The 13,529-nt window shown below is 59.2% G+C and overlaps 5 protein-coding genes across 5 annotated transcripts; 2 read left to right on the top strand and 3 right to left on the bottom strand.

Moving 5' to 3' along the window:
• Positions 1 to 502: 502 nt before the first annotated feature.
• Positions 503 to 1,205, bottom strand: VTJ83DRAFT_6633 (uncharacterized protein; the record flags this gene model as incomplete). The annotated part of the gene is made up of 3 exons (XM_071013366.1): positions 503 to 808; positions 881 to 990; positions 1,061 to 1,205. The coding sequence occupies 3 exons, from the start codon at positions 1,203 to 1,205 to the stop codon at positions 503 to 505; spliced, it is 561 nt and encodes a 186-aa protein (XP_070864260.1).
• Positions 1,206 to 3,398: 2,193 nt separating this feature from the next.
• Positions 3,399 to 5,549, bottom strand: VTJ83DRAFT_6632 (uncharacterized protein; the record flags this gene model as incomplete). Its single annotated transcript, XM_071013365.1, has 1 exon — positions 3,399 to 5,549. One exon carries the CDS (start codon positions 5,547 to 5,549, stop codon positions 3,399 to 3,401), a length of 2,151 nt encoding a protein of 716 aa, XP_070864259.1.
• A 642-nt stretch (positions 5,550 to 6,191) lies between these two features.
• Positions 6,192 to 7,377, bottom strand: VTJ83DRAFT_6631 (uncharacterized protein; the record flags this gene model as incomplete). Its single annotated transcript, XM_071013364.1, has 2 exons — positions 6,192 to 6,827; positions 6,895 to 7,377. 2 exons carry the CDS (start codon positions 7,375 to 7,377, stop codon positions 6,192 to 6,194), a joined length of 1,119 nt encoding a protein of 372 aa, XP_070864258.1.
• A 613-nt stretch (positions 7,378 to 7,990) lies between these two features.
• Positions 7,991 to 9,655, top strand: VTJ83DRAFT_6630 (uncharacterized protein; the record flags this gene model as incomplete). The annotated part of the gene is made up of 2 exons (XM_071013363.1): positions 7,991 to 8,977; positions 9,035 to 9,655. 2 exons carry the CDS (start codon positions 7,991 to 7,993, stop codon positions 9,653 to 9,655), a joined length of 1,608 nt encoding a protein of 535 aa, XP_070864257.1.
• Positions 9,656 to 11,436: 1,781 nt separating this feature from the next.
• On the top strand, positions 11,437 to 13,468 carry VTJ83DRAFT_6629 (uncharacterized protein; the record flags this gene model as incomplete). The annotated part of the gene is made up of 2 exons (XM_071013361.1): positions 11,437 to 11,876; positions 11,986 to 13,468. 2 exons carry the CDS (start codon positions 11,437 to 11,439, stop codon positions 13,466 to 13,468), a joined length of 1,923 nt encoding a protein of 640 aa, XP_070864256.1.
• Between the last annotated feature and the right edge of the window lie 61 nt (positions 13,469 to 13,529).

Raw genomic sequence — 13,529 nt, 5'->3', positions numbered from 1 at the left:
GCCATCCATTCATCCATTCATCCGCCCGGCGTATCGCATTCCATCAAGCATTCAAGCATTATATGCCGGTGCCGTCGCGGACACTCCGCCTCCTCCATCCAGCATATCCCAGAGGGTCAACACTCCTCCGTGTCGTCGGTATCTGGTCTTGGAGCGCGTTGCTCCCGTCGTCGGGGGTATCCATCCATTACAATTCGTGGCCCTGCCCTCGGAGCGCGTTGCTCCCTTTGTCGTCGATGGAATCCATCCATCCAAAATTCCGGCCCTGCCAATGGGGCCGCAAAATCGTATGCGGCGATGATGTAGACAAAAGCGGCGAACCAAAAGCGCATCGCCAATGTCATGCTTCGCCCGCAGCCGGCTCTCTGGCCAGACATCAAAAGGTCGTATCCAAAAGGGGTATCTCAAAAGAAGGTCGATAAAGCAGGTAGAAGATCAATGAGCGTGAGAGGAAATGAGGGCACGTGAAAGGAGGGGAGGGAGGCAGGCAACCAAGCCGGCCTCATAGGAACACGGTAAAGATGAGCATAACCGACACGAGCCCCGCGCTCATGCCGGCAATGACGCGGTTCGCCGAGGCCGGGTTGCCCGCCTCCCCCGCGCTGCTGGCGCCGGCCTGGTTGGCATCTGGTGGCTCGCTGTCGGCGGCCCTGCTGGCGCGGGTCTTGCTGCTGGGGGTCCGGAGGGTGATGACGAGCGGCTGGCCATTGCGCCTATCTGGTGGTGGTGGCGGTAGCGGCGTGGTGGGCACTTGTTGTTCATCATCTCTTGGAGGAAGAGGAGCGCTGGTCTTGGGGTTGGGTTGGTTCTACAGGCTGATGTTAGTGGCCATCATGCACGCTACGCCGAGAGTCGGCGGTGCTGGAAAGGAGAGACCCACCGGTAATGACGGCGATACGTCAATGGTGAGGGCGTCCTGGTCTCGGGAGGCGTCGACGGCGCGGGCCGATGAGGTGGAGGTGCGCTTATCTTGCGGAGGATGCACGATGCCTAAGACGCGTCGTCAGCAACGGTGTTGTTTTGATTGGCAGGGCTCTTGGGGCCTCAATGTCCAACATACCCCTGTTCAGCAGCAAGTTATGAGGATGGTTGACAGCGGCATCATGGCCAGGGGCCGCCTTGCCGAGATCAGATGTCGCCGCTGCTGCTGGTGCGGCTCCGCCACCAAGCAGGACAGGGAGAAGAAGCCAAGGAAGCTTCTTCATGGCTTGGGTTTTCTTGGGTTCTCCAGATCGCCAAGCAACAAATAGGAAAGACCCTTGGGACGGTTCGGGTAAGATGAGAAAGGCCGAAAAGGCTTGTTCAAAGGTTGCCGTCGCCAACCAGGACGCGAAGCAGATTCATAAGGGTAAGTAAGGGTGAGAGATGGTGGAAGAGCGGTGATAAGGCGGCTAGTTAAGCAAGAAAAAAGAACTATAGGAACGGCGCAGCCAGCAGCCAACGACTGAGCCTTGCTCCTGCTGATGAGACGGATGGATGGATAAATCAGCCTGTTGGCGAAGTGCGTTGTATGTGCCGCAATGCAGCGAAGAAGGGGGCACGGGTGCGGATGGGAGAAAGGGGATTTGTTCGGCCAGCCAGACTCCCAACCAGGCCGCCAGACTTGCAGCACGCGCAGCTCAAAATAACGTTAGCGGTGATGATGCAGGGCTGACTTGAGTAACACAGCCCAGCCCCGTGCAAGGTTCAAGGCACTAGAGCGGGTGTGGCGATCTTGATCGGATTAAGAATAAGGGGAATGATGATGAAGAGGGAAACCAATTGATGAGATGATGATGATGATGGTAGCCAGGGTCAGAAGAAGAAGAAAAGAAGAAGAATCTTGCAGCCGGGTTTTTTTGCCCTGGTCGTGGATCAAAGTGGATGAGCTGGGGGGGGGGGGGGGTGGATGGATGGATAGAGAGAGAGATGGATGGATGTGACCGAGCCTTGTCCAAAAGCGATCAAGCAACACGACAAGCGAACAAAAGGTCGTGTTCCGTGTCTGCAGCGTGTCAGTAAACGGCAGGACAGGCGGTAACCTTATCAACATTCGATCCCAAGCCCTCTTCAGTTCTCTTTTTTCGCGCCTGCCCAAAAATATCTGGACGCCACCTGAGATGCCCAAGATCTTGTACAGTATGTAAGCATCTTCCTTTTCTCAAGCCAGTAAAAAAAATTGCATACATAAATGCACAAAAGAGAGCGAATGTATGTGCGGAGGAGAAGGGAGACCAACCCCAAAGATCAGGAGGTCTCCCAAGGCAAGGCTAGAAACGCCAGCCTACCCCCGACACAACACCACCACCGAATCTCGAGATTGGATGTAACCATTCAGGTAACCCGGTTCCCTTCCATCACTAACTAGCCTCATCGCTTCGTCCGCCCACCAGCCACTCAGGATTCCTTGATCTTCCATCACATCGTTGCTGAAAGCCGTTATCTCGGCCGAGGGATTGGGGGCTTTTTTGTTGGTCAATGCGACGCACCATTGGCGGATCTGCAGGTGCAAGAAGAAACACGAACTGCAGCCGCGGGCTCGAGCCGCAAGCCGAAAGGGGCCTGGGCTGGGCGGCCCACCTGAGTTTTACGCTAACTCTGATTTGGAACAGGTGGGGCTGGTGGGACCCAAAGCCTTGTTGCAGGTGCTTCCGTCCGGCAGCTTTCTCTCTCTCAACTTTTGTGCAATCAAGCCTGATCCCACCAAATTTCTTGGCTTGCATTTCTTCCCGAGGGCGTACGTTCTGCGTGGTGAGGTTTGGGGGGCGTGGGGGTTCGTTTTTTTTTTGGCGAAGACGCAGAGAGCATCATGAAATCCATTTCCCGTCCCACGATCACCTCACCTGCCGTGTAGATGGCTCGCCGTTAATTTGTCCGGCCTCGGTAGATGAGATGCATTGTTCAGTCCGAGCACAAGGCTGCCGATGGTTCCGGCTTCCAACGTCGGACTTGGAGAGGGAACCTTGGAAAAATGTCCACCACTCCAACCTCCATCCTCATCAGCTCACAGGAGAGCGACACCAAAACCTGTCTGACCAAACGTTCTTGGTGTTGTTGGGCACGCTCCCATCCATACATGGTGTTCCAAGCGTCTTTTTCAAATGTGTTGGCATGTTTTCTTTTCTCTTTTGGCCCCATTTCTTCCCCCATCCCATCCCCCGGAATACTGGAGCGCGGCATCGCGGGCCGAATCGGTTTCCTTGTTTCAACTGAGACGGCCAGAGCCAACATGATCGTTCATCCGATGACGTCGCCGGGGCTTGGTCGGATCCCCAAGGATCAGGGAACCCCGCCTCCGCAACCCCTCCACCCCACCAACATCACATCCGACCAACACAGCAGCTTCAACCAACACAAGAGACGTCAAGGAAACAGCAGAAGCAAGCGATATGTTGGCTGCAAGGAAAAGAGCCATTCCCCTACCCGTAGAAAACCATGACCCGACTGTAGTCGGCGAAGGAGATCTTAGACTCCGACGGCGTCGACGACCTGTCGCCCCTCCTTGAAAGGAGGCTCACCCTCGACACCTTTCTTCCCGTCTCACCACCAACATCAGCCGTACCTGCATGGCTGCCCGCACTCGAAACACTTCGCCTCGCACCGCCACCCCCGGCCGCGTTATCCGTCTTGCTCCCATCTTCCTGGCTCCGTTCTCTCTTGCTCCTTTCCACCACCTCACCGGGTTTCTCCTTCCCGGCCTTGTTATCTTTTCCTCCCCGACCCAGACTCGTTGACGGACTTGCCGACGTTGACTCCCCATTGCCCCCGTCATCTCTTGTCATCCCTTCGAGGCCGTTGACGACGTGGCCCTCCACGCCAACCCCGAAATCAACACCGCTGTCCCGGTGAACGCAGTGCGCGAGCCTCGATCCCCCAAGGCCGTCCACAATCCCCCTCAGGCTCGCGTGCACATCCTGTGCGCTTGGCCGCTCGCCCGGGCAGTACGCCAACATGCTCGCCACGACATGCAGCATGGGCGTGATGCTGGCAAAGATGGCGCCTTCCTCGTCGTCGTCATAGCCGCGCTCCTTGACCTTCTCCTCAGCGTCGCGCGCGAGTTGCACCATCCACCGCTCCACCTGGTCCAGGTTTCTGTGGAACGATGCGTCGGGGATGGCTCCGCGCCCGGCGGCTTTGTGCTTGGCCGCGCGGTAGGATGCGAATGGCTTGCCTTGTCGTTTGAAGATGGAGCCGAGCAGCTCGAGGATGATGCAGCCGAGCGAGAAGATGTCGGCGGCCTGTTGGGTCGGATTTGCTTCCTCTGCTGCTGCCGTGGATGCAGACGCGAACGTGGATGTGGACGTGGACATGGACGCGGTCGCGTGGTCGACGGGTCCGGTGTCGCTCCCGAGAACAGTCTCCCTGGGGGGGAGTCGCGGCTTGGGCGGCGGACGCCTGGGTGACGGCGAGTACGGCTGGAACACATTTTCCGGGGCCGCATAGTCGTAGGCCTCCTTGTCGAACGTCGTGTTGCCAGCGGCGCCGCGTAGGGTGTCGGTTTGAAAGCGAGTGATCCCCGAGAGGAAGACGTGGTTGTCTGCCGAGAACATCACGGCCGACGGCTTGATGTTACCGTGGGCGCGCCGCTCTTCGTGCAGCACGCAGAGCGCCTTTGTCAGGCAGTAGATCCAGTTGAGCACCATTTGCCGCCGGGCTGCCTTGCTCAGCTTCTTGAGCAGCTTGGGCACGTTGCCCGTGAGGAGCTCGTTGAGGCTGAACTCGGCCGCCGGTGTCAAGAGGACGTACCCTTGCCCTCGGTGGGTATAAGAGCCCCAGAAGGAGAGCAAGTGCTCGTCATCTACATCGCAGATCCTGTAGATCTCGGACAGGAGCTCATTCCGATTGCGGTGGTCGGATCCGAGAGGTATCCGGAAGCGACTGAGGAGCTGGTTCGGCATCTCGATGCTGGCGACGACGTCGACGTGGTTGTCGTTGGGGCGGGCCTTGCTCTTCTTGGTCACCACATCTAGAGGGATTACCTCATCGTTCTCGTAGTCGACATGGCGGTCCCTGCGGAGGGGCCGCACGAGGAAGTGATATTGGTGGTCGTAGAACTTCTTCGCGGTCTTGATGTTCCTCGGGTACAGCAGTTCGAGTTGCTGAAGCTTGTCGAGGGAGAGTGGAAGCTCACCGTCGTCCACGAAGTTGTTAACAAAGCGGAATATGAGGTTTGCCCACCCCAGGTCATCGAGAATGAGGAAGATTTTCTTCGCCCTCGTGTCAATCCATTCCCAGTAGGTGCTTTCGGTAAGGTCGCCGCTGGGGTCCAGTGGTCGGTCAAGTCGTTTTCTTTCTTCGGGGTCGAGACGACTGCAGACGAATTGCTTGGTTATCGTGCTGTCGATCGTTTCTTTGGACCACAAGATGCGCTTCTCGCCAGAAGGCCCCGGCGGTTTGGCTTGCGCAGTGTTCTGGTTAGAGAACCCCATTGTGGTGACGGGAGAATAGAGGGGGTGGGTTGTTGAACAATAGGTAGGAAGGTTGGAGGAGAGTTTCCAGATGTAGTGACAATGGTCAGAGAGGGAGAATACAAGAATGGCCGGGCGAGAGAAGGTCAAATGGAAAAACATTGCAGATTTGTGGTGATCAAAGAAGATTGCTGTTGCCTCGGTGTTATTCGAGACTTGTTGACATCGGACGCAGGCTGCCCAGATTCCAGATTCGGACGCAGCACCACGCAGAACCACGGGAGCTTAAGAAACTTGGTCCGACCAACAAGGAACCCAACTCGTTCGACTTTAAGATCTATTGGCAGTGACATATTCAGGCAGAGTGCCAACAGCTCAGTGGCCATCAGCCCTTCCCCCCCACAAGAGCTATGGTCTATCATCCGATGACCGGGGAGACATCAGGTTAGGAAACCAGGTAAGTGCTTCTGGGTAGATTTCAAGCAAATCTTCCCGTACGCTATGTAAGAGCCCGGGATTGAGGTGGTAACAATGCTTGGTGAAGCCGATAAAGGCTTGGGAGGGAGCAGGAAACTGAACAGGACCGGGAGTACAGCCAAGTGAGGAAGATTCTTGGGTCCAACAACACTTGGCCGATAAGCGTGTGCCCATAGGGAGATGGACAGTTGTGCGTCTGCCAAGCGTGAAGATGACAATCATGAAGCTGACAACTCGAATTGGGTATTTCCATATTTTGCTTTCGAATACATGGATGCTATCTTACATTGACCTTCTTTCATGGCCCGCTAACGCTTGCGCCGTGCGTTAAAATGCCTGAATCCTAAACCCGCCCTCCTTCTTATTAACCTTCTTGTCCCCCTTCATGCCCTCCCTCCCCTTGAACGTCGTCATGGCCGTATCAACTCCCGCCAGCTTGCGCGCAAGAAGCTGCAGACTCGCCGGCAGGACGCTATACCAATCAATCCACCTTGCATACAGCGGCATGGCAAGGTGCGCATTCTTGCCACTGTCAATCGCAGCAATCACCTCCTTGGCAACATCCACCGGCTCAACCACCGGCGCAAAGAAGCGGTTCGGCGTGTTCACCCCGTAGAAGAGCGGCGTGCTCAGCTGGCCCGGAGTGACCAGCACGGTGCGAATGTTGGGGTGGGATTGGCGAAGCTCGGCGGTGAGCGAGCGGTGGAGGGCCGACACACCAGCTTTGGCAGCCGCGTAATCAGCCAGCTGAGCAGCGCCCACGGTGCCGATGACAGATGAGACGGTAACAACGGTGCCGCCGCGCTCGTTGCGCGCCATGGCGGGGAGGAAGGCCTTGAGGGTGTAGAAGTGGCTGAGGAGGTTGGTGGAGAGAGACTTTTCGATCTCGGCGAGGGATTGCTCGAGAAGAGGCTTGCCGTTGACGATGGCGGCGTTGTTGATGAGAACGGTGGGTGTACCGAGCTGCGGGGGAGGCGGTTTGTTAGCTGGGCGGGTGGATGGGGTGGCCGTGGCAGAGCGGAAGACATACCTCTTTCTGGATCTCGGCCGCGACGCGTGCGACCTGATCTTTGTCCGACACGTCGCACTTGTAGTAGGTGACGCCGCGAGCCTCACCATTCTCCATTTCCTCAATATCCAGCACGGCGACGGTAGCGCCACGCATGCCATACACCTCGGCGATCAGCAGACCCAGGCCGCTGGCGCCGCCCGTGATGACGATGACCTCCTCGCTCAGGTCCACCTCGCGGGGCCGACCGTAGGCCACCCTGTTGTTGATTCCGATGACGATCCAGCTCAGCGAGATCAAGGAAGCCCAGGCAATCGACACCAGCATGGGTGGTGCGTCCCAGAACATGTTTTGGGCGCGGAAGCAGAGCGGGATGATCCAGGCGATGAAGGGGTGGAAGAAGCTGGTCTTGAAGACCTTGACAACGAGGTCGATGGAGAGGGGGGCGAACCAGGAGTCGCCCTGGGGATGCATTGGCGGTGGTGGCGGCGGCGGCGGCGGCATGGTGAAGTGTGCGGCTGCAGTCAATGGGAGGAGGTCAGGTTCGGGTGAAGTGGTGTTGAGAATGACGCCGGCAGCAGCGAGATTGTCAATGCGAGGAAGTTGGTGTACAGGCGTCCAGGAGCAAAGTAGAAGGGTAATGAATAGTTGGGAAAGGTAGAAAAGAAAACAAAACAAAACAAAAAAAAAAAAAAGATGGTCAACGACAAGGACAAGCAGGGACCTTCGGAGACGTTTGGCGCCCCTGTCACAGCTTACGCTTCGTCGAGGGACGTTGAGGTTCTCTTCGTGGGTCGATGCACGTGCTGTCAACAGCTGGCTGTTTCATCCTGGTGGCTCCTGGTCTCGGCACGGTGCCCCGAGCTCCATCCGTTGTTTCATAACCATGATTGGTTCTCCAAGCTGCATGTACCTTGGTTTATCGATAACCAAGTGGGCCAAGGTTATCGATAAAAGATATCCAAGGGGGCAGCAGCGTCATCGACCCAGTGACGGATGGCAGCCAACATCCGAGGGAATGCATAGCCGACGCTAGCACCGACCCGACCTTAACAACGATCGCAACAGCAACGGCTACGCTACCAGCGCTGCTAACATCACCGGAAATGCCCCAACCATGACCGGTGCAGAAGAGCCTCTGATCTCGCGTCGCGAGGATAGCTTCGACCCCGACCCCGACGACGAAAATGCCCCTTCCCTCGACCCCCCGTCGTCATCCTCCACTCCCCAACCAACCTCCTCCTCGCCAACCCTCTTCCTCTACCTCCTGACCCTCAGCGCCGGCATCTCAGGCCTCCTCTTCGGCTACGACACGGGCGTCATCTCCTCCACCCTCGTCTCCATCGGCACCTCGCTCTCGTCGCGCGAGCTGACACCCCTCGACAAGTCCATCATCACGTCCAGCACCTCCCTCCTCGCGCTCGCCGTTTCCCCCTTCGCCTCCGTCCTCGCCGACCACCTGGGCCGCCGCCGCGTGATACTGGCCGCCGATGCCCTCTTCGCCCTGGGCGCGGCCCTGCAAGCCTTTGCCCTCGCCGTCTGGCACATGGTCATCGGCCGGGCCGTCGTCGGCGCCGCTGTCGGCGCGGCGAGCTTCGTCGTGCCGCTCTACCTCGCCGAGCTGGCGCCCCCTGCCGCGCGCGGGAGGTTGGTGACGATGAACGTGATTTTTATCACGCTGGGGCAGGTGGTTGCCTACGTCACGGGGTGGGTGCTCGGCGAGTATGGAGACAAGGATACGGCGTGGCGGTGGATGGTCGGGTTGGGGGCGCTGCCGGCGGTGGTGCAGGCTGTGGTCATGGTGGGCATGCCTGAGACGCCGAGGTGGCTGGTCATGGTAGGGAGGGCGGGGGAGGCGAAGAGGGTGGTGGAAAAGGTGCTGGGCGGTGAGGGGTGGAGGAGAGAAGCGGAGGCGACGGTGAAGGGGATTGAGGTTGAGGTGAGGGATGAGGCCGAGGCGAGGAGGTTACGGAGCAGGGGCGGCAGCCGGGGGGCGACGGCTGGGTGGATGGATGCTGCTGGCGAGCTGTTCGGGGTCAAGAGAAACCGGAGGGCCCTGGCGATTGCTTGCTTGCTCCAGGGGTTGCAGCAATTATGTGGATTTGTGAGACCCCTCAACCATGCTATGCACGCTGCCAGCCCGATGCTAACACGGCCTCAGAACTCTCTCATGTACTTCTCCGCCACCATCTTTGAGATGCTCGGTTTCCCCATCCCGACGCTGACGTCGCTGGTGGTGGCTGTCACCAACTTCGCCGTGACCGTCGCCGCCCTCTTCCTGATCGACCGCATCGGCCGGCGGCGCATCCTCCTTTGGTCCATCCCGTTCATGGTTGCCGGTCTCCTCCTGGCAGCCTACGGCTTCTCCATCATCAGCCTTCCGCCGGCCGACTCCGTGGCGGAGGGGGGCAAGGCGGCGGCGGCAGCAACGCCGGAGCGAGGCGCGGCTAGCCTCGTCCTGGTCAGCATCATGGCGTATGTGGCTGGCTACGCTCTCGGGCTCGGCAACGTGCCATGGATGCAGAGCGAGCTCTTCGCACTCAACGTGCGGTCGCTGGGTAGCGGCATCGCCACGGCCACGAACTGGGGCGCGAATTTTGTCATCGGGCTGACGTTCCTGCTCCTGATGGACGCCCTCACGCCGTCGTGGACCTTTGTCCTCTACGCGGGCATCTGCGTCGCAGGATACGCCCTCCTCTGGCGCTTCTACCCGGAGACGGCCGGGTTGAGCTTGGAAGAAGCTGCCAATCTTCTGGAAGACGACCGCTGGGGAGTGCGGTGATGGTTACCAGTACGATAGGCGATGCTGATGGTTCTAGAACACGGTACGGCGGCACCCTCCGGTGGGTCCCGGGAATCGTGATTATTCTCCATAATCAAATCAAGCTTTTCTTCCCGTTGCTGCCCGCTGCTCTGATGCCAACGGGCCGATGCGTAACCACTGTGGTTGGCGACCGGAGGCTTTCCGACGATGGATATCGTCGGGAACCATCGGAAATCCGCGGGAATGTTAATTCCGGGGGGATTCAATGTCTCTTTTTAAAGAGCCATGGACGATGGACCAGGAAAAAAAAAATCTGCACCATCTTATCAGGTTCCTGCCTTGCCATGCGACCCTGGAGCTCATGGGAAATCGCACGGCAGTTCGTGAGGGCGGTTTGGATTGGTCAATGCCAGGCTCATGATCCGCTGACATCGGCCGGTCCTCCCTGTGCAATTACGTCAAGGGGCATGAACGTCGCATCCAAGAGGACCAAGTCCTACCAGGCGATAACGTTAACGTTCATCAACACATCCTTAGGACGTTGAATCTCGTGGGATCGCACAGGACTCGGCTCGGGCATCGCGAAGGCGCTCGAACTGCTGCGACGGGAAGGATTGCATTTTCAAATTGTTACGCATCAACTCAGATGTTCAGGAACACCCACCTAAGCTGCTTGAAGCAAGCTTTCTCGTCACTAAGGTGGCGTAGTTCGAGCTGCGGGGTCGGCAGACAGGGGGATAGTGGATTCTTCGGGATGGCTCCAAGCCGCTCTCCACCTGGGATTCTCTCGGTAGTTTTTTCTTTGATGGAGCCTCGGTACGGAACTGCCGCTTAGGATGACGCTTGGTGGCAAAGGCGGCTCTTGGTTCCCGACGAACGCCTGTCTCACCAAGGGTACCATTCTGCTGGATATCGTCGCGCCCCTTTGACGGGCGGCAAAGACATGGATGGAAAGACTTGAACAATAACAAACCCTCTCTCAGCACGGTGTCAAGATGTCCACTCTAACGGATCAGCATCGATACGCTGGAATCAGGCTGTAATGAGTCCGAAACAGAAACGGCCGTCTGTTTACACCGATGCTTTCTCTTTTTGGTGTCAGGTTGCCAACCCCGACCGCCTGGATGGCGTCATGGGGAACGCCAGGGGCAACAAGGAACAGGCCGGTTGCCCGCGGCGAACCAGATTGATAATCCACCACCCCGCCGCCGACCCGCTCCAAGCTGTCGAAAGCGCGAAAGCCGAGGCCGTATCGCTGAAGACCGTGCCGGGCCCTTGCACGTCTCTTATCCCCGATGGAAAGAGAGGGAAACCGTCGTCACCCGCAAGGTGGGTTGGCAACGGTTCGATGCCATGCATAGGATGTGGGTGCGTGGATCTCAGCCCAGCGGGCATGGGACATTTCCAATCAAGGCCGGCGGGCTCCGCACCTCTCTTCCTATTATTAGGGGGGGGGGGGGGGAAGGCCTGATCCCTCGGGATGTCTAGACGAGAGCGGATTCCCTCGTTGTTGCCATCCATTTAGATATCTATCTTTCCTTGAGAACAACCGGGGTTGTCGGCATTTCGGGCAACCCGCATCTACGTCATAGACCACACAGGTCCAATGATTGTCTACCTGAGCATACTTCACTTGGTGCTCCCCTTGTTGCCTGGCCACTTGTGTATTTTGTCGAGGACACACCCGAGGCACATCCTTTATCACTTGTGTCCAAAAACGTCGGCATTCGACCGCTCCATCCTCCTCAGAAGAGACGGACACGCACCAAGGGACGAGAGAACAACAAATAGAACCACCCATGCCGCCCACCGACGTCGACCGCGCCGTCGAGGCGGCCGAGCTCGACGCTGTCCCCCGCCGGGCCAGCGATGAGATCGAGCGCGTCACGTCCGAATCCAGCACCGCATCAACCTCGTCCTCGGAGAGCGCCGAGCGCCCGCACCACCAAGGGGCGACCACCGCCCCGATCACCACCAACCTCAGCCGGGTCCCGACTCAGCGGGACCTCGCCCGGCACGAGACGGAGCTGAGCCGCATCCACACGGCCCGCAGCCAGCACAGCGCCACCGTCGGCCGCGACACCAAGAGCATCCGCAGCGCCAAGTCGCGCAAGCCCCTGCCGAGCTTTGGTGGCGGCAAGCCGTATCCGCCGCTGCTCCCCAACCAGGAGGACTATGTGGTTGAGTTTGACGGGCCGGATGATCCGTTGCATGCGCTGAACTGGCCCATGAAGAAGAAGTGAGAGCTTGTCCCCCCCCCCCCCCCCCTCCCCCCGGGGCCGGAACTTTGTCGTTACCATTGGCTCGAGCATCCTGGCTGACTGTGACTGCTTTTCCTCTCTCGATAGAGTCCTCACGGCCGCCATCCTGGGCTTCACTACCATGACCGCGGCCTTCGGCTCCAGCATCTTCTCCGCCGCCACCGTCGCCGTGGGGAACGAGTACCACGTCTCGAGCGAGGTGTCCCTCCTCGGCGTCTCGCTCTACGTCCTCGGGTTTGCGACCGGCCCGACCTTTTGGGCACCCCTCTCGGAGCTCAAGGGCCGGCGCCTCCCCCTCGTCGCCTCCATGTTCGGCTTCTCCATCTTCAGCGTCGCCAACGCCACTGCCAAAGACCTCCAGACCATCCTCATCACGCGCTTCTTCGCCGGCTTCTTCGGCGCCTGCCCCCTCGCCGTCGTGGCGGCCGTGTTTTCCGACACGTTCGACAACCGTACGCGGGGCATCGCCGTGACCGTCTTCTCCATGACCGTCTTCACCGGTCCCTTGCTCGCCCCCTTCATCGGCGGCTTCATCATTGAAAACCAGTCGCTCGGCTGGCGGTGGACGTCCTACATCGTCTCGTTCATGGGCTTCCTCTCGTTCGGCCTCAACCTCATCTTCCTCCGCGAGACCTACCCTCCGGCCATCCTGGTCAAGAAGGCCTCCGAGCTGCGCCGCAGGACCCTCAACTGGGGCATCCACGCCAAGCAGGAGGAGATTGAGCTCGACCTGCGGGAGCTCGTCAGCAAGAACTTTTCGCGGCCCATGCGCCTGCTCTTCACCGAGCCCATCGTCATGCTGCTCTCCATCTACATGGCCTTCATCTACGGCCTTCTCTACCTCTTCCTGACCGCCTACCCCTTCGTCTTCCAGGGCGTGCACCGCATGTCGCCTGGCATCGGCGGCTTGACCTTCTTCGGCATGATCGTGGGCCAGCTTCTCGCCGGTCTGGCCATCCTGCTCCAGCAGCCGTGGTACATGCGCAAGCTGTCCGCCAACAACGGCATCGCCGTTCCCGAGTGGCGCCTGCCCCCCGTCATCGCCGGCGGCGTGGCCTTCTCGGGCGGCATCTTCTGGTTCGGCTGGTCCGGCTACCGCGCCGACATCCACTGGATCGTGCCCACGCTGTCGGGCATCCTCACGGGCTTCGGCCTGGCCTCCATCTTCCTGCAGTCCCTCAACTACCTGGTCGACGCCTACCTCATGTTCGCCGCCTCCGCCATCGCGGCCAACACGTTCCTGCGCTCGCTGGCGGGCGCCGGGTTCCCGCTGTTTGCCAAGTACATGTTTGACGGCATGGGGATCCAGTGGGCGTCAACGCTGCTCGGGTGCGTTGCCGCGGTCATGGTGCCCATCCCCATCATCTTCTACCTCTACGGCCACAAGATCCGCGCAAAGAGCTCGTACGCGCCGGATTACCCCGACGCTCAGCGGGCGAGCGCCCCTCTCCCCGAGGATGAGGAAGGGGTTGCTGGCTCGTCGTCGATGGAGGAGGAGAAGGGGGCGTTGGGTACGGCTGCGAATGGGAGTGCACCGAGGCTGAGTCGGGATGCGAGGAGTGCTGTCTAGCATGGCGGGGTATTTGGGGGAGGAAAAGAGGAAGAAGGGATACTCATGGGAGCGAGCGGTA

This window comes from Remersonia thermophila, chromosome 6, assembly GCF_042764415.1.
Source record: "Remersonia thermophila strain ATCC 22073 chromosome 6, whole genome shotgun sequence".
Taxonomy (NCBI): Eukaryota; Fungi; Ascomycota; class Sordariomycetes; order Sordariales; family Chaetomiaceae; genus Remersonia; species Remersonia thermophila.
The sequence above is the reverse complement of the archived record's forward strand: the minus strand, read 5'-3'. Positions and strand labels throughout refer to the sequence as shown.